Source organism: Chionomys nivalis, chromosome 21 (genome assembly GCF_950005125.1).
Source record: "Chionomys nivalis chromosome 21, mChiNiv1.1, whole genome shotgun sequence".
Classification (NCBI taxonomy): Eukaryota; Metazoa; Chordata; class Mammalia; order Rodentia; family Cricetidae; genus Chionomys; species Chionomys nivalis.
The window spans coordinates 33,206,550-33,230,726 of NC_080106.1; the positions used below are offsets into that span (position 1 = coordinate 33,206,550).

A 24,177-nucleotide genomic window follows, 5' to 3' on the forward strand; every position below is an offset into this window, starting at 1 on the left:
ATAGTCTATCCAAGAAGGCAGCAGAGCCACTCCGAGACTGGAAGTGGCTTTAGCCAACTTGCAGGAAGGCAAGAAATTGGGTCGGGGATTTGGTGAGAAAGGAGACTGAGGACAACTGAGATCTAGTATGCGGTGAGGAGTCAGGCCGTGAGGATGCTGTGCACCAGGCTGAATGTTTTCATTTCCCCGTACTGGAACTGTGGCCTTTGCTAAGCATTAACTGGAGAAGTGATATCTAGCTCATGCTATGAAATGATTGCCATGCTTCCTACACGGCAGGCACATTCACAGGATGGGAAACTCACCAGCAGGGCAAATAATATCCCCAACAGCTGGAATGGATGCCTTGACCCTCAGCTCCACCTCCGGGCTCTTCTGTGACTGCAATGGCACCATGGCAGAGGGTGAGAAGTGGAGACCCCCAGGCTCCAGCACTAACCCCAGGGGCATGCTTCTGTAGCATCCTGAAGCTCACCTCACCTCTCGTTTACAGAACCTGGAGAATTCACACAGGAAGGTAGGACCATAAGGAAGGACATGTTCAAAGGACAGGTGTTACCCTCCCTAGCCTGCAGTTCCTCTGCCTTATCCCATCTCAATCATGGCTCGCTGTTCAGACCATTCTTTCTCTCTCTCTCTCTCTCTCTCTCTCTCTCTCTCTCTCTCTCTCTCTCTCTCTCTCTCTCTTCGTTTTAAATTTATTTTTCTTTTGTGTCTATGAGGGTTTGTCTGAATGTATATTGCTGGTGCTCAAAGAGGCCAGAAGAGGGCATCAGATCCCTCAAACTGGAGTTACAGGTATTTAGAACCTCCATGTCAGAGCCAGGAACCCCCAAAATGCTCAGTCCTATCTCCAATTTGGGTCCCACAACCATTCTTAATCACATCTATCTCTTTTCCATTTAAGAATGAAGTCACAATATGATATCTGGAACCTACAAGTGAGAAAACACAGGACAAATCTGTAAATTCTGTATAGCAGGCAGTATGGAGCTGTACCTTGCGGGTAAAAGCATGGCTGTTGGAATCGGGTAAATTCTGACTTAATTGTACATGTAACAACTTACTGACTGAGTTCTAGGGTTTGCTCACTGGCACTAGTGACAGAATACCCATGCTCCACTGAGTGTTCAAATGAGCTGCTTAGGATTAAGAAGCAGAGAGGACAAGAAGCTGGATCCGGCTCTAAACTTCAAGGTCTCTCTCTGGAGATCTATCTCCTCATCAAGGTTCCACCTCCTGAAATTTGCATCACCACTCCAATGGTGGCCAAATGTTCAAATACAGAAACCTACGGAAGGCATTTGACTTCTAAGACAAAACAACGATTTAACCAACAAAACCAAAAAAGCCCAGGAAGTTTATCCAAGTACAGGGAGGGGAGATGAACACATCATAAATATGTTTGCTTTCCTAGACAACGGCTTTCTATAAGTATCTTATCTTCTTTGATAATTGCCATATAAAGACAAAACATCCAAAGGCTTTCATAGCAAAAAGTCTGTCTATTCCATACAGGTCATGTCCCTGTTTGAGAAAAACACATTGCCTCCAATTAAACATCCTGTGTTTGGGATGATATGATGGGGAGAGCTTCCGAGCCTCTGAATCAGGCAGCTTTGCCGCTGTACCTCATGCAGAGTGCAGAACCCATGCCTTCCGAAGGGAGTCAGTCACTCTGCACTAAACACTGGTGGCAGAGGTGGGCGGGTGAGATGGTTCACTGAAGAAAGGCACTTGTTGCCAAGTCCAATGACCAGGGTTCGCTTCCCAGAACTCACATGGTGAAAATAGAGAACCGAGTACAGTAAGTTATCCTCCGGCCTCCACACAGGATGGTCACAGCATGCCTATGCCCCCACCCCCAAATAAACTAATATGGGGTTCTCTGTTTGCTTGTTTGTTTGTTTGAGACAAGGTTTCTCTGTGTAGCCCTGGCTCTCCTGAAACTCACTTTATAGACCAGACTGGTCTTGAACTCAGAGCTCCACCTGCCTTTGCCTCCCAAGTGCTGGAATGAAAGGTGTGCTGTTGTAGCATATTATTTTAAGCTGTGTTACATTTGTTTATGCTCTGGACCATTTGTTTAACCATGTAAAGATGTGCTGCTTTTGTTTCTGCTGCATTTGTTTGACTCTGTGAAGCTGTGATTCTTTGCCTGTCTAAAACACCTGATGGTCTAATAAAGAGCTGGACGGCGGGAGAAAGGATAGGTGGGGCTGGCAGACAGAGAGAATAAATAGAATAAGTAAATAAATAAAATGTAGAGGAAATAAATAGAATAAATAATTAGAAAAAGAAATCTGGGAGGAGGAGCACAAGAACAAGGAGAACTAGGAGAGAGGAAGATGCTAGGGCCTAGCTACTCAGCCAGAGTAAGAGGGTCAGTAAGATTACAGAAGCAAGAAAAGGAAAAAGCCCAGAGGCAAAAGGTAGTCAGGATAATTGTTAAGAAAGCTATTAAGAAACAAGCCAAGTTAAGGCTGGACATTTATATGAAAGAATAAGAATCTGTGTGTGATTTATCTGGGAGCTGGGTGGTGGGTTCCCAAAAGGGACAACAGAGCAGAGAGTAAAACAGTGTGTGCCCACATCCAGCCGCAAATGTAAGTTAAATATATATCCACATAGAGCTATCACCACTGATCATCCTACCCAGAAGAGGAAAGCTAACCACACGTGATGCAAACAACCGCAGTCTCTAAGCAACTTGGTACATCAAAATCTCCCAGTAGAACTATTTTGATTGAAATGTGCTTTGCTTACTAAATGTTTTAAGAAATAACATTTATCATTTTCCCTCTACAAATTAGTATATATGACCATAGTGGATTACTAGATTAATTTCTAATCTTCAGTCTTAAGGGGAGAAAAGCCCCTCTAGAAGAAACTGGCAGGGCAGGAAGGTCCAGGGCTGCTCAGTAAGAAATGACGGAGCATTCAGCCAGTCAGGTCAAGCTCCTTAGGAATAACCACATGGCGCTAGAGAGATGGCTCAGTGGATGAGAGCACTGGCTGCTCTTCTAGAAGACCCAGGTTTGGTTCCAGCACCTACATGGTGATTAACCACCATCCATAACTCCAGGCCCACAGGATCCTCTTTGGTCTCCGTGGGCACTGCACACACATGATGCCCATACACGCATGCAGGCAAAACCACCCACATAACATAAAATAAAAATAAATGCATCTAAAAACCAACACTACTACAATTTTGTGTAAAGTCTGAGTTTTTTGCAGTAGAGCATAAATGAAAGAAAACGATGAACTACATCCATAATTATGTAAACTCACACTCAAACTGTGGTATTTTTGAGTAAAAAAAGTATATTTGAGATAAACATCATAAAACCAGAACTTTGTAGTTGCCAAGTTTTACATTGCAAATTTGTTTGTTCATTGATGAAACCGTAAAATAGAAACACCATACTGACAGAAGTCGACGTATAAACACAAGGAAATAATGGGTTCATTTCTGAGAGCCTCATAGAAAGCCTCTAATTCCGAATGTTACTCTCCCGTGATTAGTGGATTAACATATGGGCTTCCTGGGCTTACCTGAGTATGTACATCTACTGTGTCTGACAGACATCAGCGTAAACATTACTTAGCATAATTAATTACTTAAGCAATTGCTTCAGCTCATCTAACGCCTCTTAAAAGTGCTTTAATACACATGAAAAGTAAATAATTACATATACTTAAGGATAAAACTTTGCTGCTCAAATATCCAAATATGTATTTAGTCATTAACTTAGAAAACACCTGCCTCGTGTGTGAAAGTAGTTCAGAATCACGGCCCTTGAGTAAATATAGTCTCCAACGCGTCCCGGAAACTTCGGAGCCTCAAAACGGACTTGAAAACTCTAACTTACGGCAGACTGGCTAGTAAATTCTGAAACCTAGTCAGAACAAAGCATTTGGTATCAAAGACTAAATGCAGAACAGTAACCAATTATTTCTGTACATTCTTTTAACAAACTGGTCCTTTATTCGAAAGTGCAAATGTAAGTGATATTAAGAGCATGCACACACGGGTCCCCATAAAAATGGAATTTGGAGAAATTTTCACCTAACATAGAGGGGCTACGTTGCTGTTGGATTTCTGCCTGGGTGTAGACTGTGGCCACGCATTGACAAACCAAGCTTTTGGATTCCTTAGCTGTTGGTGATACATTGGAAGCATCTGTTTTCCATGTGGATAGTTCTGACAAACTCTAAAGTTTGAGAGGAAAATTAAACACAATAAAACTCTCTCTTGAATTGGATGGTAAAATATACTAATTTGACCATTATATAAATAGAACAAATCTGATTTATCTGTTGGGAAAGTGCTACCTTCAGAACCAGCCAACTCAAATTCAATTCAACTCTGTAGCAAACAATTCATTTTCCCATTAGGCAATCACTGTTCCCTTCAATAAGGCAATTCCCACTCAGCTGTGGTCACTGCGGTCATTTTGAAACACACTATGGATAGCAGAAAAGGACCTGCTGACCTTAGGAGGCATTTGAAAAAAAAAAAAAACTTGCAATAGAGATGCATCTCAAGGGGAATGTGCGCTCTTAGAAGGCAACATCTAGCTAAGGGTGCACTTCCCGCTCCTGGCCAGCTCCTGGCCAGTGACCAAGGAAACTGAAATCTAAATGGGAAAATAAACCTGCAAAGATAAAAATACAAAATTCTGCCATGCTTTTCAGATTCCTTATCCTTACTTCTAGAAAGGGAAGCAATTAGAGAAAACAGAGTATTATTATATGTGGAAGAACTGAAAATCATTTGTACTTGCTAAACTCACAGTGTTGACCAATGTTGGCCAATACAGAGGAAGACCAGTGAGTTTATTATGAAAACTGAACTGAAAAATTCACAAAAATATACAGTATTTATTGCCAGTTAAAGCAACCAGTAAGAGCACAATGTAAGACAAAAGGAACTTACTTGATATATGCAAGTTAATAAAAGCATTTTAGGAAGAAAATATGTCATTTTAGTAAAAAAGCTTTCTGTTTTGAACTTCATTAGTTGCTAAGCACACGTCCAATGCTGTCAACAAACACCTTCCCAATGACAGGCAGGAGCAGAGCTTTCCTCACGGGGACACCGACTCAATCAACCTTTTTGTCTGAGGCGCCCTCCTCATGCTTCTCAGGGCTGACTTTATTACTAGCCCCGGAGTGAGCTGTCTGGACTTCATCTGGCAACGAAAACACATGGCATGTCTGGAGGTCTAAGTACGTTGTAAAGATCTTGGCGTATTCTGGGTGCTTTAGGGCAAAACTTTTGAATTCCTCTAGAAGAAAGAAAAAAAATCAATAAATTAGGGTGTTTCTTCTTTTGGCATGATGAAACTTAACTAAAGATCTTAACTATACAATGACTGGAGAATACTGTTACTCGACTCAAAAAACTTCTGATGACATCATAAACTGTACAACCACTCTGCAATAGTCAAGTTACAGACACACATTTTTAGCGACTCACTAATTCTGTTCTGAGGTACACAACCTACGGAAACCGAATTACACCTGGAGACAGGTATGAGAATATTCCTGCCAACATCATTCATAACAGGGAAGGAAGAAAAGAGCTCAGATGTCTATCAACAGCAACGAATGAAATTGTAGCACAGTCATGGAGCACAATGACTGCAATGCAAGCGAGTGGCCAATGATGGTGAATTAGGACTACATGCGCTGAGTGAAAAATGCCAGATACAAAGGAACACAGTTTATAAGGGCTCATTTATAGGATGCCCAAAAACGTAGGCCAAAGTAAAAAATGTCAACGCTTAGTTTAAAAACTACTTAAATTCCTCAAATATTCTGTAAACTTTGGACGAACATAGTATTAGGGGAAGAGAGAGACTGTATGTATTCTGAAAAGAGAAAGGTTGAACTGAAAAACAAAAGTAAACTCTGGCCACTGGTAGATCACCAAACGGCCCACAGCCCAGTGGATGGTCCCACACCCATGTGCATTTGTGCAGTGCTAATCGGGCTCAGTGGTTAGCCGCAAAAAAAGGAAGCAATGTTGGAAGGGAGATGCACTGAGAGGGCCTGGAAGGAGTTAAAGAAAGAGACCATGAGAGATGAATATGCTAAAAATTATCTCTATCTACATATATATGTGTATATATAAAACTTTTTCAAATAATTATATTATTTATGATCAAAATATATTATATTAAAAATTAAATTAAAAAAAGAAAAATTCTCCTGGGACTGGTGACACGTCTCATCAGTCAAGAGCACTTGTTCTTGCAGAGGGCCTAGATTTGACTCCTGGCATCCACATGGCAGTTCACAATCATCCATAACTCTAGGACCAGGATATCCATTGCCCTGTTCCTACTTCTGTGAGCACCAGATATGCATATGGTCCACAAACATCCATAAGCAGCTACAACTCCTACACATAAAATAAATAAATCTTTAAAAAAATTACCAACAATTTAGCATAATTCTCTAACAGATTATTAAACTAACCAAAATATGGCCATCACAAATAATTTTAATATAGTTAAAAATTATTATCTTCCAATGAAACACTTTGTCAAAATTTGGTAGTTCTGGGGGTGGAGAAAAAACTCAGTGGTTCCCAACCCCCACATGTTAGCTCACAATTGGCTACAACTCCAGTTCCAGGGGATCCAATGCCCTCTTCTGGCCTAAGTGGGCACTGCATGCACATGGTGCACACAAACTCACGGAGGCATAGAAATAAACATATACATAGAAAAATAAGCTTTAAAAACTGGTATTTAGAATAATAGAGAGTATCAGGGAAGCAAATGTCCAAAGAAAATTTAGTTTACTTGAGTTTTTGAAGGTTTTTTTTTTAAATGACCTCAACAGATTCATAGCCCTCTGTATGTAATTATCTCAAAGAGAATATGGGGCACACAAAAGGCCAGTAACTAAACACAGAGTAAGAGAAGTATCTGACCTGATTTCCCCATCCCGTAAGCAAGAATAAGCTGAACCTCTGGGAACACCATCAGGGCAATATAATTAGGCAGTTAGTGTCCCTCCAGCCGGAGGCGAAAGCTTGCGGAAGATAAGCTGGCCTGGCATCCAGGACCACATCAAAGCTAAGCAGGAAACAATCACCTAGGCCTCCACGTTTCTGAAAGACTACACTGGGGAATAGAGGGAAGGGGTCCACCACCATTGTTTTGATGTACGGCTCTGAGCCATCAGGATGAAGGGGAAGCCAGCGCACGGGTCCGTATCTACACCACAGTACCATAGACCTTCTTCTGTCATGGCCACTCCCTCATGGGCGTTGCTCTAAGATGACAAAGACAAAGGCTGCCCATATAAACTACTGCATGGACCTTCATAAGTCATTTAGCTACTACTGTCGTGGTGCCTTGGGCCATACCCCTCCGCTGCAGTGACAGCCTAGCTTGACTAGCTCACTCGGGGCAGCCACACTCAGAGCAGATAGGAAAGGCACTGAGGTGTCATCAATGGTACAGGCTATCTAACGCCAGACTCTTAATTTTTGAACCCTGGCTCTGACAATCTTCAGGTGGACAGTCTTCAGAAAGCTACTTAAATCTTTTGTTCTTCGCCAAACACAGATGTGGAAAAAACAAAACAAAACAAAAAAAACCAACCAAACAAAAAAAAAACCAGGACACCGATTAAACAAGTTTATAAACACAAAATATAAAAGAGAACCTGGTGCGCAAGTCTTCAATAATTAGCTGTTACTATCACCACCGTAACAATGCTGTAGCCACCATCGGCATTACTATTACCAATAGTCAGCCAAGGGAACCCACTCACCTGACTCTCAATTCAAGGCCCAGATGCTCTCATAAAGGAGCAGGGAGTGGGATTGCCTACTCACCATAGGAAACAGAGTCCCCGTGGGCAATTTCCCTGAAGAGACCGGAAACATCAAGGTCAGGCACTCCAAGAGAAGCCTGCAGAATGGTGCAGAACTCCTGCTCTGTTATGTAGCCATCCTCATCAACGTCGAATAGCTGCAAGGGAAAGAGCACACAGAGGTGGCAAAGTAAAGATTTTAATAATGGAAATAGTTACTGTACAAGATATATATGCATGTATGTATATGCATATATTAATGTATATACATGCAAGAGGGAACAGGGAGAGAATGGTCTCTGCTCCTCTTATAAGACTTAAATGCCTACAGTAGTTTGGTAGTGGAAAGAGACAGAACCAGAATTGGGGCCATGCCAATAGTACGTACTAAAAGACATTGGAGCCCTGGAGGGACCTGATGACTCTTACCCAGGGAGGTCCACAAAGGCTGTCATTACAGTTGGTTCTCATAATGTAAAGAGAAGTTCCCAGATGATAAAAGGAATGGCAGGTGAGTCCCTGGGACTTAAGTCCAGAGACTGATGGAGGAGCTAGATCCAGATCATGGTGGCTCCACCTAATACTTGCAAAGGGAAGAGGTTAATCACATGCCTTCTGAAGGAGGCCTCTGAAGCAGACATAGTGTGCAGGACAGTATTGGGGCAGGAGCCTTTCCCAAGCAAGAAGACCAAGTGAGGCTAGGGTGGACAAGCAGGACAGGAAGGACCGATTGTACACACAGCACAGATACAGGCTGCAGAAAAGGTCTGTAGCGATAAGAAGGAGCCAAAGAGCCAGAGTTTTCTAGTTGGGTAACTGAGGAAAACAGGTGTAACTACTGCCAAATGAGATAAGAGTTGTGCCTAGAAAAGTTAAATCTGAGTTAGAGGTGCCAGGAGTCAGTGAAAAAGGGGGGCGGGGGGAGAATCAGCTATGAGCTCAAGAGATTATAGGGTTCCAGGTAGAAATTCGGGTAAGAACTGAACCAGGGGTGTGTGCAGCTCGTCTGCAGAGAGGGTATGGAGTGAAGAACCAGCCCTGGGCCAGCCACCATTGAGAGGTGGACAGAAGAGGAACTGAGGCTTGAAAGGATTAGACAGGTGTGTGCCAACTGAAGCTAACAGAGGGTTTATTAGAACAGGACTTGACAGTGGAAACAGGCACCAGACTACAATGCCATAGGATGACCAAGGAGAGCAAACTATTTGCTAGATTTGGTAAGTCGGAGATGAGAAGCTTCCAGATTCAGAGAACCAAAGGGCAAGTGGTAATGAGAGTCAAGGGACAAACAAGAGATTGGCGACGACAGCTGGCATGGGCATTTCTAAGAAGTCACAGAAGAGAGGGCAGCAGAAATGAGATAACACCAGGCACGAGAGGCGATTACATTTATAGGTGGAAAGCAAAGCAGTGGGCTGGGAAGGCCAACAGCCAAGCAGTGGAAGAGGAGAAAATGCTAGATAACCAATAATCAAAATAAGAATATTTAATTAGAACCTATTCTTTACAGGCACTGGTCAGAGGTATCCAGTTCCCTTTACATGTATGAATTCTTAATGCTCCCAATACACTATGGCAACAGGTGCCAATGTTAGCCCTCTTAGACATGTGGCAGCTGAGGCCCAATGAAGGTAGCAGGTTCTGTCCCAGGGCATGCAACCTGTAGATGACAGAGCTAGCAAATGCTGTCATCAGTACTGAAAGGCCCCAGTGCTTGGCATCTATATTCCAGACCAAACGTTAGATCAAAGACATGGAACAATTGCCATTAGTAAGGTCTGATAATCATGGAAAGAACCATAAGTGAATACTTAACAGTGGGGGAGAGAAAAAAGCCATAGCTCGAAGAAAAGCCATAGCTCCAATTTGGGATTTGTTACCCCAAAAAGGGGAATAGGCTTCTGGCCCATTTCCTGCTGTTGAGTTTTTTTGTTTAACTGGGGGTGAAGGTGGCTGGAAAGAGATGGGAACTGACAGGTTTTCATAAGCTGTAGACCACAGGTTCCTAATGCATTCTAGACTTCGAACAGTAACTGCCAGACTCAGTGGCACCTCTACTATTCTACCTGTAGAGCTCAGTGTAAAGAGGAAAGAAAAGATGGGAAGTGAGCTATAATGTGCTTACCACAGAAAAGATGCTATGGCATTCTATACACTATAACTAACTAAAGCATATAACTAAATGAAAACAAAAAAAATACATAAAATATTCTCAAAACAAAACATACCAAAAATCAGCTTCAGATAACCAGTGTGAGCTAGGTGTGGTGGAACCTGTACTCCTAGCACTCAAGGGGCTGAGGTAGAAGTACTTCAAGTTTGAGCCAGCCTGGGCTACAGAGTGAGGCCTTGTCTCAAAATAAAAAAAAAAAGTAGATAAATAAATACATAAAGAGAGGTAAATTAAAACCAATGTAAAGCATGACCCTTGCCATAGGGAAAAAATGAGCTAATTATAGATGTTAAGTCTTCCTTTCTTCCCTCTTCCATCATCAAACCAAGGTCTAGGCTGGTCAAGGTTTTCATGGTTTCTTTAAAAACAGTCATTACTGTGATGAAGGGCCAGCTTTTCTATTGGGTCTTTCATTGGCAAACCAAGAGTGACCATTTGCTCAGCTAAACGTGTAATTACACAGACAACCCCAAAACAGAAACAGAGATGTCTGGATTGGAATAAGTTAGCTCTATGTGTCATTTCAGATTTTTGATGAGTAAGTCTAAAAGCTGAAGGTTTGACATTTTGGGAAAGTATCTGGCCCCTGCATCATGCTCATCACCAGTCACCTGGGGTTCTTTACACCCAGTTCAGTTTAAAGCAATCTGCAATGGAAAGTGTCCTCAGGGGTACATCCAATAACAAGAGAACACCACCCTGATGGCCTCCAAAACACCCCCCCCACACACACACATGGAGTCTTGGCCAAATAGAGAAGGGGAAAGGCTTGTTGGAGCCACAATGGAATCTGTTTCAGAGAAAGCCAGGGAGAGAGGAAGAAGAGGAGATAGGAGAGAAGTCACTGGCTTTCATGTTACATGGAAGCTGAGACTGTCACTGAACAAGACAACGAACTCAGCTTCGCGAGGTCAGTGGGGAGATGACGGCAGTTGAGCAATGCCCCACGAGCTTAGAACTCAAAGGAAAAGACCATGATGAGACGCTAACAGATGATGGGTCTCCACTCTTGGGACATGCACTTTGGCGTATAGCGTGTGTGAGTGGCAAGTGCAGTCTGGATCTTTCCTCAAGCTTTGCTGGGGATAAGAAAGATTTTTTTTTCCTCTCTCCTAATTTAGATCCCCGCACTACACTGGAAATATGTCGGATATCACAGTAAGATCAGCAGGGTAGACTGGGACATTTATGGTGATGGTCTGACATTACCACACAAAATGAACTCTAACACTTGAATAAACTCCAGCCAATGGAATGATCTAGCAGATGCAAATAAGGACAGATCAGAACTTTCTAGATGAATTAGGATGTGGGGCAAGGAGTGGTATTTATCTATATCTATATATCTATATCTTACTTCAGAACTTCAAAAGAGGCCTGAAAAGAAACAACTTTAATTAGCTAAAGCACCCACTCTTCCATCTTGATGCTCACACCTAGGCTGCTTCACGGCTGTTTAAATGGATGCCTGTGTTTTCTTTAGTCTCAGTAGCAATTGACTTAATCACATTACCCTCCCGAACATGTCACAGCAAATCTATAAACTCGGGAAACAGATTCACCGATTTTTCCAATAATGGAGTTAGAGTCAACACATATTTCCAAGGCCAGCCGAGATGTGGTCAGTGGGGTTGGCAGTACCTTAAATGCCACCTGGATGATCTCTTCCGTGTTGGCAGGGTTGCACAAGACAGCCAGGCCGATCACATACTCTCGGAAGTCAATACTGCCGTCATTATTCTGTGAAGATAGCCATCAGTTAGGAAGGCGGTTATCAAATTAGCACTAATCACACAAGGCGAAGCACAAGCATGCTGTGTAGCACAGCAGCACCACGCACTGGGACACTGCCAAGAGAAGTTTTCCCAAGAAGGACGGCGAGGGAAGGACCACCCACTGCTAGTTCAGTAGGATTACAACCAATAATAACGACAAATACTAACCCCTAAGGCCATGTAAAGTGACACACTAACACTCACTGTGGTTCCTAAGTTCGGAACTGCATTGATGAGGACCCTTTGGGGGAAACAGGGACTAAGACTTTAATCCTTAGTGGAAATAAAGCTTTTGGTCTATGGTGAAAATGGTCCTGCCAAGATGGCCCGCACCAGAGGATTCTAAAAGGTCCTGGAAGGTTAATAAACAACCTTTCTGCATATCAACACAGAAAATGGAAGAGAAAGAAAAAAGGGACACTGAGGCATTAATTAAGATGCATTCTTTAGTTTTCTGGCTGACTTTGGAATAAACCAGGAGCTGATATGGCAAACCCAACAACCTCTTGAGGATTTTGAGGATTTGTGGTTCCAGAAGCAACCTGTACTGTGGGGTCAGTGAAAACTAAGCCTAACTAGCAGGATACAGACCAGGAAGGGTGTCATGACGACAACAGAAAGCAAACAATGGGGGCTCTAACCCAGGCTGGCACACACATCAACTATCAAGAGAATGAGAGCTTACAATAAAGGGAAAATAGAACGAGGCTTGTTGGTGCCTAGTACTCAGGAGGCAGAGGCAGGTGGATCTTTGAGTTCGAAGCCAGCATGTTCCACATAGTGAGTTCCAGGACAGCCAGGGCTACAAAGTGAAACCCTGTCTCAAATAGGGAAGAAAAAGGAGGAGAGGTAGGTTAGAACACAAGGGACAACTCAGGAGGAGAGAACAGACACCAGAGGAAACGAGGGAGAATGAGACGGAGATGAGCAGAAAGATGGAAGAGGGAGAGGCGAGCAGAATAAGGAGAAGAATCCTAGATATGAGAATCATTTTGGCAGCACAACTCCCAGGTGACGAATCTCCCGATAAACCCCGCACCAGGGACAACAAGGCCAGAGCAACATTCAATCTCACAGATTAACAAAAGGTGCTCGGCATCATCACGCATGGATCTTCATCTATACACAATCAGCAGGAACACTAGAGGGAAGGGGGGTCTGTAAGGCCCTGACGTGGTGGGAGGTTCTCTGAAAGCACATTTTCTAGGGAGGTTTTCCTCCGCCTCTCAATAGCCAAATCTCAAAAAGTCAAATCACTTTTTTCCTATTACTTTATCTTACTACAGGGCGGAAACTAAAAAGAATAATAATCTCATTTCATGTTCCCACCAGAAAAAGCAGAAAGAGAAATTTTAAGATTTCCCCCAAGTATTAGGGTTTATTTCTAAGACAAAGGCTGATGTCATTCATTTTTATGTGCCTAGAAACCACCTTGAGAATAACTATACTTAAAAACTGATGTTGCGCCGGGCGGTGGTGGCGCACGCCTTTAATCCCAGCACTTGGGAGGCAGAGGCAGGTGGATCTCTGTGAGTTCGAGACCAGCCTGGTCTACAAGAGCTAGTTCCAGGACAGGCTCCAAAACCACAGAGAAACCCTGTCTCGAAAAACTTAAAAAAAAAAAAAAAAAAAACTGATGTTGCTGCTGTGTAAGTTACATCCAGCTGGATGCACCTACATGAAGTGTCTAACCGATATCACATACATCAGGTAGTCACTGCCACAGCGAACATCTGGACGCCATCACCACGGAAGTGTCAAAGAAGACAGCGTATAAAGGAGCACAATATACTCCTTGTGCGATCACCACTCAATTCTCCATGCACTGTACACAATGTTTTTGGGGAGTCTTAGACACTGAGGAGCTCATCTGGACCACGGCAAAATTGCTCAACATAGCTAAGCTTCCTGCACAGTTGACTTTCCCTGAGCAAGAATGGCATCGTGAACGACCAGTCTTCACTACACCACTGGCCCTGTGAGGAACGCAGGTCAAGCACCACGGCTCTTCTTCAGAAACAAAAACATAACAGACCCTTCCTATGACCACTAGGAACAAGGCAGTGTGCTAGCGCCCAAATTTACACTCGCATATGGTGGCTCAGCAGTCTTCAGTAGACACATTTTTTGATTGATATGATCATAATATGGTAGACCCTTGACTCACATGAGAAAGAATATGGAGTTTTTCTTTCTAGTAATGTGAAGGAGGAAAAACCAGCATGGAAATTACTTGGAGTGATTATTTTATTGGATTAATAACATACTACTGAGGTTTTAAATCAGTATAATAAACTTCAGAACTGGAGGAAACTGTAGAAACCACCAATGAGCTGACACGCATTTCATTTCAAGCTAATAAAACTCACTATTTCTATAACTGCAATTAAATTTAAATTTAATTTGATCATCAACCATTTAAACTTGAGGGTTTGACAAAGTATATTTTTAAATGGACAAAACATTATATAACAACATGCATTCTTTTAATTTTCATATATTTGAATCGGTTTTGTGATTTTTTTAAAAAAAAATGTTCCATCAATCTATGGCAGTTTCCTTTAAACTTGCCCTGGAAGAATTATAAACTTAATAATAGCACCTGGTCTTAAAATATATTTCATAGCTACATGTAAATGAAGAAATAGACCTTTCCATGGAAGGTCCTAGTCATTTCTCTACATCCTTTGCCAAGGCAGAGCTGAGGAATAGCCAGAGTTGGCACCAAGGAACTACCCTGAATCACTGCAAAAAGAAGTGTGGCCAAGCTTCAGTGAGCCCTAGCTGTGGATTTTGTCCCTTTCCTGGAAGTCAGCAGCATTAGAAAAGAGTATGGGAGGAGTCACAGTGAGTCGAGTCACTCAGCACCTTTGACCTGCTGCCCTGGCTTCTAGGAGCAATGGGAAGTCCAAGTAATTCATCTTTATATTAACTGTTGAAATCTCAGGAGGAGGCCGAGGAAGACCACTGTGCAGTTAGTATGGAATATCCCTACTCACTGTGTGAATAAAGAAGCTGACTATTCAAGAGCTGAACAGAATAAGGTTAGACGGGAGAACCAAACTGAGAATGCTGGGAAGGAGAAGGAGGAGCCACAAGCACACGCAGAGAGAAGCAAGATGAAGATGCCGTACTGAGAAAAGGTACCTAGACATGTGGCAAAGTATAGATAAGAAATATGGATTAATTAACATGTAATAGTTAGCTAGTAACAAGCCTGAGTTATTGATAGAGCATTTGTAATTAAGTCTCCAAGTGAGAAAGAAACATCCACCAACATTTCAGAATACTAGCTGCTCTTCCAGAGAACCCAGGTTCAATTCCCAGCACCTATATGGCAGCTAACAACCATTTGTTAACTTCAGTCTATGGGGGGAATCTGATGCCTTCTTCTGGCTTCTTCAGGTACTGCACACACATGGTACACAGCAAAACATCCACACACATAAAAATAAATTTTAAAAAAATCTCAGGAGGAATAAATGGCCTGATTCTCAGGCATCAGTTTTTCGAGGCTGTTCTACAACTTAATGTATTTTGTTATTTCGAATCACAGATTTTTTTTTTTTAGGATATGATTTTGAATACATCTTACAAGGGGTTACATCCCAAGGACAGTTTTTCTTTTTCCCTTTGTTATGTTAGAATTAATAAAATCTTTGAAAATGAGAAATAACCAATGCTCTTAGAGTAACAGTCAAAACATCCCCATAAAATATAATCTACTGGTCTTCCTTAAGTCTCCACCCGTGATGACACGTTATCCCCTGAGGAACATGATCATTAGGACACTGTTTGTCTCACTTATCAAAACAGCCAAAAAAAGTTGTTCCAGTCACTTGGGTATTCCAACTGAGAGTATATTTCTACCACATATATAATAATGCAACCAATTTTACTGTACTTAAGCTACCTTAATATACTTAGCCTTATGTGAGCATTTTCAAACAGTAATTCTGCCATTCTTCAAGATCAATTCACATTCAGTACAGGGTCGTTATGGACATAAAGTTTTAAAACTAAAACATATTCCTAAAGTGACCTTCAAGATGACATACACATCATGAATGATTTTTGGGAATTTCTTGCTTTTGGATATACAGCACACATTTCCTTTCTATGCTTTTATGGGTTGTAGAATTTAGTGGATGCACATTTTCAAAGTTATATGCAGTTCTCGGACACGTAAATTTGCAGTACAATTTTATACATTCTTCTCACTATCATTCTCAGCTTACTGCTTTGATAGTATTCTTTAATCTTAGACACTTGCTGACAATGGAGCAGATGAATCAAAAGCCTTCGTCACAAGCCATAAGCAGTTTTCCATACAGAAATGAGTAATTTTTGCATGGGAGTTATAGGAGTTGAGACAGGGTCTCATGTAACCAAGGCTGGTCTCAAACTCACTAATTACATAGTCAAGGCTTGACTTGAACTCCTGACCCCAGCATTTGTCCCAAGCGTGAAGATCATAGACAGACATGTGACTCCATGACAGCAACACAGCACATTTTTTAAAGCTGCAAATTAATACTTTCTCTCACCTTGAAAGTGAAGTTGCAAACGTTAGCCTTTGAATGAAAAGTAAGAAACTCAGTCACTGTTCGAGCTCTTGGATCTATACAACAGCCAAAGATTTGCCTGCTTAGGACAATCTCGAGTTTGGACTGAATCTTCTAGTGTTCACAACAATGACTGGGATTATTTAGATAAATTTTATATGAATATAGAAGACAACAGAAGAGAAACTTAGGTGGCTTCTGGATGTTTTTCACGCACATTAGAGGAGAATTATGAAATAGGTATTCCCTTAGCTGGGGACAGAGGGAAATACTTAATGCCACTTCTATCATGCGATGACAGCCTTAACTTTTATAAGGCAGTTATGATGAAATCTGGAGCGAAAATACAAGTTCTACATTGTTCCTTCTACAACCACAGTGTGGAAATCAAATCAGAAACATATTCCAAGTCCTGATAAACATCTTGGCAGCTTTCTCCCTTTCCTGGCTACTCCCCTGCTCCCATGTCCGATGTATTAGTGGATTGATTCTACAACAGTGAGGTTGGTAGGAACGTGAGGTTGCTGGCAGCAGCAGTCTCATGCTTATACATCCAGAGCTGGTCTAAGCAGACTATCAGACCAAGCTAAATTACAAGTTCCTTCAAGAAAGCAGATGTGATCTCTGTGCTTGGCTCAGTTCAGAATTACGTGTGTGGTAGTTCATAAATACTATATGAAGGTGGTGATGGTTACACATGGTGGCCAAATGCCAACCTCTCCCAACATCACTGGGACTTTCTGACATGAGCTCCAGACCTCTTAAGAAGCCAGCTACATTGTTTCCATGAGTACAACTTTATTCTAAGCTAGTGTTTATCTCAGAAGGACTCTCCAAAGTGGTCCAGGATGGAAAGAATGCACTAAACATAGCAGAGAGTGAAAAATACTGAAGACTGGGGAATGGGTGGATAAAGACTTGCAACCCAGCCTCTTCTGGGTCCTTGGTTTTGCTTGAAGTTGTAACAAACAGCTTGCACCAAATAATAAAATCAGGCAAAGTGCTATATACCAGAAAAGACACGGTTTACTCAGCGGCAGGGTGGCAGGCTCTCACTATTCCTAGTTTCCCTTTCTTGAAGGGAGGTGGCACCGACTCACCTGCTTGAAAGTTCTGGCAGAGACAGATTTGAAAAGCACTGGGAAGTAAGGTATAATCTACAGCACTTAAGTCTGTCACCTCAGCATTGGCATGACCTGAAGAGCTTAAAGGGGGTTCTAAAGAAAATCACTTCATCTGGAGGAGGAGTCAGTCAGGCATTGCTAAAGGCCTCTCCCTGCAACGCTAATCTACAGCCAGGACCTCAAGCCACTGCGACCTTCGTTGTCTATGCCGCTTCATGTTCCACTTCACTGATGGTTAATTATGTGTTTTGCCTGGTCTTTTTTTTTTTCCTCCCTGCCTGTCATTTCCAAAGATAAGCAAAGGAATTTTCCTTGCTCTTAGGTTGGGCAAGATGGGACAAGAGCTGACTAACATCCCCTGGGTGCGCCTGGTTTTGTCTGAAGTAAACATAAGAGTGATCGTTTTGGCTCATTAAGATGGCTAAAGACATTCTGAACAATGGGAATACCTTTTCATTCCTCTGGTCCTTGACTCTTCACAAACACCCCAACGCAAAGCTGCTCTGTTTGTCTCACTAGGAAGCAGCCAAAGGATGCTAGACTTTTAGGTAGGTGCTCTCTATTTTTTTTATAAAATGATACCCCTTGATAAAACTGCCTAATCTCACATAATTGAACGTATTGCTATACAATATAGTAAGTTCTCTGGAAAGTAGACGTCTTCATAATATAAAGACCAGATGTGAAATTATGAGTAGAACAGACATTAACCTTTCTTTCTCGGCTTTCCAAGGCGAAAAACCTAGTCCCTGATGCTTTCCTGATTTATTCCAGGATGGTAAACAAAGCTAATCCATTCACCAATAAGCAACAACCTTTTAAAGTCAACTGGTACTTCCTCATCACGTACACGTCTCGTCTCTACAATTGCCTCTCAAAAGTTATTATATAAACTTGAAACACTTTTTGTCCAAAATTAGTTTTAATTAAGCAGTACAGTGTAGATGATCAAGAAGGAATATGTAGCATTATAAAAGAGCTCCCCCCCTCCCCAGGAAATGGTAGCTGTGGGTAGAATATGAGCCGTGGTGCACACAGCCAGGCTTTCTGCAGTCCTCTCTTCCATGGCGGGCCTCACCCTCTCTGCGCCCATTTCAGGAATACATGGTCAGCTGCAGCCACTCTCGGAGGGACACCTGAATCAGGCCATCGGCATCGCGGTCCAGAGACTTGAATGAGCGAAACATGGCGTCCAGCCGGACCAGGCAGCTGATGAAGTTGTTAAAATTCATGCTGCCGTCCTCGTCAGCATAGCGGCGGACAACCATGCGGTAGAGCTGCTCATTGAGCTGGAAGCCTGCAGCCTGCACAGCCCCGTGCAGCTGGGAGCTTCTGAGAACGCCGGAGTGGTCGCTGTCGTACTGCTTGAAGACACACTGCCATTTCTTGATGTTGTTCCACAGGTACTTAAACTCCTCAAAGCCCAGCTTCCCGGTCGTGTCGCTGTCCATGACAGCCACAATGCTCCTGCAAGTGTCAAGGCTGAAGCCATCGGTCTTCAGATCCTTGTGCTTCGCAAGGACTTTGTTGAGAATATTCTTCAGGTCACTGGCACCCACCTCCATGTCGGGTCCAGCCAGCTGTGCAAACTGTTGCCGAAACCGCCTGACCTCCTCACTCTCCGAGGCCTCCACAGCGGTAAAATGCCGCTGCTGCGGGGGAGGCGGCTCGGGGGTATATTGAGCTGCAGCAGCCTCGCTGATAAAATTGACAATCCCCCCAATAATCCCTCCGATGTTGCCTCCGGCTCCTCCTCCTCCTCCATGACCACCTCCTCCAAGAAGGCCTCCAAGAGCCCCCCCAAGACCCCGATCGGCCCCTTCGAGGATCGCCTTTGCCAGAAACATGCCTGCGGGTTAGTGAGCAGGTGTGAACGCTGCGAAAATCCTGGAGACGGCTTGGAGAGAGCTGCAATGGAGTCAGAGCAGTGCACATGTGGAAGAACTGGCTTTTCTGTACCTGCTTAAAACTGCACCACACCCCAGGAGACGGTTCATCTCCAACTGAAGTTGCTGAGTTCCGCTGGGTCCTAGCACCAGTCGAATTTTCATGGGCCTCAATGCAGTCCTTTTTCCGTGTCTTTAGATAGTCCATGTCAGAATACTATTTTAAATAGGAAATATAAAACTATAAGCCTGGCCTACAAGAGCTAGTTCCAGGACAGGCACCAAAGCTACAGAGAAACCCTGTCTCGAAAAACCAAAAAAAAAAAAAAAAAAAAAAAAACAAAACTATAAATTGCTATGTGTTCTGACTTTTGCTAGCATCCAAAGCAGGACATGAATTTTCTTCACAGGAGAAGGTAAATGATTCAAATCAACAACTTTTTAACCAAGGAATATTTACTGTAGGGATCGAACTGAAGAAAATTCTTGGGAATTTGATACGGATGCTGTCCTTCTTCTAATCCAGAATTCAATTCTTAAGGACAACTTGGTAGGGAGGTCTTCTTCAGTCAAAGTCTCCAGATCCTACCCTCAGAAATTAATTCCGTCTAGAGGTCGGCTATAGGACCCCTAATTACTATTTTTGGGACCTCTTGGAGGCTAACACTTATACAAGCTATGCTGTATATGTATATGCCTCTGTGGAACCTGTGGTGCTGGAGTCAGGCATCTGTGAGCTGCTGATTGCCTGTCAGATGTGAATTCATCCTATGCAAGAGCAGAATGTGCACATGTCCTAGCCCACACTGTAAATTCTTATCTAAATGTTTGAAGGAATTCGCCAATGAAGCCATATGCCCTGGGCCTTTCTTTGTAAAGAAGTTACTGACTTACTTGGGTCCAAACTTAACTCCTTTAGGGCTAGAGGGATGGCTCAGCAGTTGAGAGCAAGTACTGTACCTGCAGAGAACCAAGTTTGGTACCCATCACCCGTATCAGGCGACAATCTCCTTTAACTGCAGTTTCTGGGGATCTGATACCCCTTTCTGGCCTCAGTGGGCATTGTAGGCATATATACATAAACACACACACACACACAGAGTTACAGATCAAATAAAATCCTTTTTTTTAAAGGCTGCTTCATTGGGTCATTAATAGAAAAAGAATCTTAGGTCTTTAGAGATTTTTATGAGTCTGCAGACTCAGTCATGGCACGCTAAGTATTTCTAAGAATGACTCTACATTGTCTAAGTTATCCAGATGGGTGGTACACAGTTGCTCTTGCATTGATTGCTATTTCTGTAAAATTAGCACTTACGATTCTCCTCCCATTTCCACTAATTTGTCTGGCTTCCTTGTCTGTTTTCTTTCTCCAATATTATATTTGTGAGATTTAAGTATGTATTTCTAACAAGCATTTTCAGAAGTCAGTGTGTGGTAGGTGGGTCTCAGACAACACTCTGAGAAAGCCTACCTTCAATATGCTACATTTGAACTCACATCCTCCATAGCGCTTTGAGAGTTCCACTGGTGAATTCAGAGAAAGATGGCTAGGACTTAATGGTTAAACTATTGTATCGCTTAATGACTAAGGAAATAGTTCAGTCAGTAAAGTGTGGAGAACATGGGGACCTCAGTTTGGATCTCAAGAAGCCATGTAAAAACCCAGGTGCCACAGCACACACCTGCCATCCAGCTCTGGGGAGGGAGGTACTGACAGCAGGATTCCTGGGCTTGCTGGTCAACCAGTCTGGCTGAATCAGTAAGTTTCAGGTTCAGTGAGAGACATTGTCTCAAATGATAAAGTAGAGGGTAAACTGAGGAAGACACCAACATCAACCCTCTGGCCTCTACATGTACACACACTCACATAGTCATACAGTCACAGTTCTACACACACACACACACACACAGCATGATTATTTTATTACTTATTTCAAATCTGAAAAATGATAATAAGACTATCTCCCCTGCCTGCTTCACCATGGTTCAATCTAATTTTGTCTGTATTGGGACAAGGGCTAGGCAGTTAGGATGCAAAGGTAAATAAAATAGTACTGTCGTGCTCAAAGTCAAGAAGATCACAGGGCTGATCGTAAGTGTAATCTTGTGTCCATTTGCATATTTCTGTTACTAACACTAAACAATTAAGATTTCATAGATCGGGCTGGAGAGATGGCTCAGTGGTTAAGAGCATTGCCTGCTCTTCCAAAGGTCCTGAGTTCAATTCCCAGCAACCACACGGTGGCTCACAACCATCTGTAATGAGGTCTGGTGCCCTCTTCTGGCCTGCAGACATACACACAGACAGAATATTGTATACATAATAAATAAATAAATAAATAAATAAATAAATAAATAAATAAGATTTCATAGATCATAGTTTGGTGTTAAGATTTCATTAAATTCCCCTGGAAGATAAAAACATATTCTAAATAAAGGAAAACTTCACCACGTTCTGAAGATGATTCAGGTGATGGGCTTTATATTGCATTAGCAAACTAGCAAAGCTGCCCAAAGAAAGTCAAGGGTCCCGCTGAGACGAAGGAAAGGGGAGCATTTACTGCAGGAGAAAGAGCGCAGACGCCTGACTACGGGTAGAGTCACCTCCCCATGGACGATGATACAAAGGGACAGCATAGCAGACACACAGGGAAGCAGGGGATGCGGGGTATTCGGGAGGTAGTCAACAGCAGAGAGCGATGAGAGCCTGCTCTGACGCGTGGAAATGATGAGAGAGAGAGCAGCAAATCAGAACGGGACTGGAAAGGACTGGGGACTACCGCGTAAGAGGGTCCACCTCATAGGTTACTGCAGAACCACCACAGCTCAGAGTGGAGTCACAGTGAGAACAGATGTGAAACTACCGTGAAACTGCACAGTCCTCGAACAATGAGTGTGCGAGCCGCTCAGAGGAGAACGGTAGCTAGAGAATCGCAACTCTCCCTCCCTTCTGAGCCAGGAAGACCTTGCAGTTTCAATTCTCCTGCTTCAGCTCTGGAATGTTTGGATTATGAATCTACGCCACCACACCCAACTGACATTATTTTTTTTTCTGTTTTTTTAGGTCATGGAACAATGTCTTCAATATCCTATTTCAGCCATACCCAATAACTGGCCTTATTTCTTAGGGGCACAATGAAATTACTTGTGCGAACGCTAAAGAACAAATATCCTTAACTGTGTAGGAAATGGACACAGAAATGACTGCACAGGGCTCACTGTGCCTCACACAGATTTATACCTATTTATAAAGCTTCTTTAAGAGAGAAAATTTTTTATTTTTACATTTTTAATTTATGTGCTTTGGTGTTTTATCTGCATATCTTTGGACCATATGCATGCAGTGCCCATGGAGGCCAGAAGAGGGAGTCAGATCTCCTAATTGGAATTACAGTTGGGGGCCATCTGTGGGTGCTGGGATTCAACCCTGAGCCCCCAGAAGAGCAGCTAGAGCTCTTAACCACTGAGACATCTCTCTCGATTTTTTTTAGTGTTGCAAATTAACTCGATAGCAGCTAGTATCTTATACAATGTACCTCATCTTACATGTTGTTTTGTTATTTTGCTATATTTTAAATTCCAATCATTTATACTCTATGAAGAAGGAGGGTATTTGCCTAAGAGTTTGTCATAAATCATCACAGCATAACATGCTGCTGTTAGATGAAGAAGTCTTTTCTTCAATGCCCACTTAATCTTCTACAATTATTTATTAGAACATTTATAACAACCTGAGTTGCTATCTGGGAGGATAAACCATTTCTAAAATCTGAAAGAAAAGACAGACCAGGCTGTACCTAAAGAAAAATTATGCTCAACATGGGAGAAAGAGTTACTGAACTTAAGAGATAAACAATGATACATGAACACGAATATAATATCATTTCCATTAGCGCCAAGTGAAAACAACCTCAATATCTACCAACTGGTGAATGAATATTTGATACAAAGGAATACTAATCAAAACCAAAATGGAATTGACCACTGATGCATACTCCATGGACAAATCTCAAACCACGCTAACTAAGGAAGCCAGACACAAGGAACTACATGTTGCTACATTCCAGTTATGCAAAATGTCCAGAAAGTCCACATGTATGAAGCCAGGAGGCAGATTAGTAGCAGTCACGTAGGTTCGAGGAAGGAAGCATGTGACAAAAAAAAAATCATACAGTAAATGGAACAAGGCATCATCTGAGGGTGACATATATGTGCTAAAACTGATTGACAGTGAGGGTTGCAGAGTCTGGTGAATAAACCGAGGGGAAGACATGCATTCCCGAAGGAAGTGAATAACAGGATTTGGAAATCACACCTTAAGAAGGTAATTGTTTTTTAAATCCACAGTAACAGTTTAACAGCCAAAAGATCACAAAATGTTTAGTTTCCATGGTGCAATTAGCCAGCTCTGTGGCCACGAGGTGGAACTTCCTCCCCTGGCCTAGCTGCTTACCACAAAATGAAGAGAAAGGGTGGAACCTAAGGCCTCAAGTTCTACAGTTGTGTGTGTCTGGCCTTTTTCTTTGTTTTGGGTTTTGTTGTTGTTTGGGCATTTTCGTTTGTTTGTTTTTAGAGATAGGGTTTCTCTGTGTAGTTCTGGCTCTCCTGGAACTTGCTATGTAGACCATGCTGGCCTCTAACTCACAGAGATACACTGCCTCCGCCTTCTTAGTGTTAGGTTCAAAGGCATGCACCACCACCACCCAGCATGTTTCTGGATTTTCACGTCATGTAATAGTGACAAGAGCAACATTCTTCCATTTAGTTTCCTTCTGCTACCTACACCTCTTTCTGATACACACATTTGATCAT

The 24,177-nt window shown here is 42.5% G+C and overlaps 2 protein-coding genes across 5 annotated transcripts in view; both read right to left on the reverse strand.

Annotated features, from left to right (window-relative positions):
• Positions 1–349: 349 nt before the first annotated feature.
• Positions 350–24,177, reverse strand: part of Lpcat2 (lysophosphatidylcholine acyltransferase 2) — a 61,536-nt gene continuing 37,708 nt past the window's right edge. For 3 of the 4 annotated variants that reach the window (XM_057754327.1, XM_057754325.1, XM_057754329.1), the window contains 3 exons: positions 11,654–11,752; positions 7,862–7,997; positions 3,340–5,294 (listed from right to left, as the gene is read on the reverse strand). In XM_057754327.1, the coding sequence (XP_057610310.1) occupies positions 5,110–5,294; positions 7,862–7,997; positions 11,654–11,752 (420 nt within the window). In that variant the 3' untranslated portion in view covers positions 3,340–5,109. Of the gene's footprint in view, positions 382–475; positions 497–3,339; positions 5,295–7,861; positions 7,998–11,653; positions 11,753–24,177 lie in introns of those variants that run through there. The other variant, XM_057754328.1, reaches the window with a different exon arrangement.
• Positions 18,571–19,323, reverse strand: Capns2 (calpain small subunit 2). The gene has a single exon (XM_057754330.1). It carries the CDS (start codon positions 19,321–19,323, stop codon positions 18,571–18,573), a length of 753 nt encoding a protein of 250 aa, XP_057610313.1.

Excerpts from the sequence above, each read along its gene's own strand:
- Capns2 (XM_057754330.1), bottom strand. The coding sequence starts at position 19,323 with ATGTTTCTGGCAAAGGCGATCCTCGAAGGGGCCGATCGGGGTCTTGGG.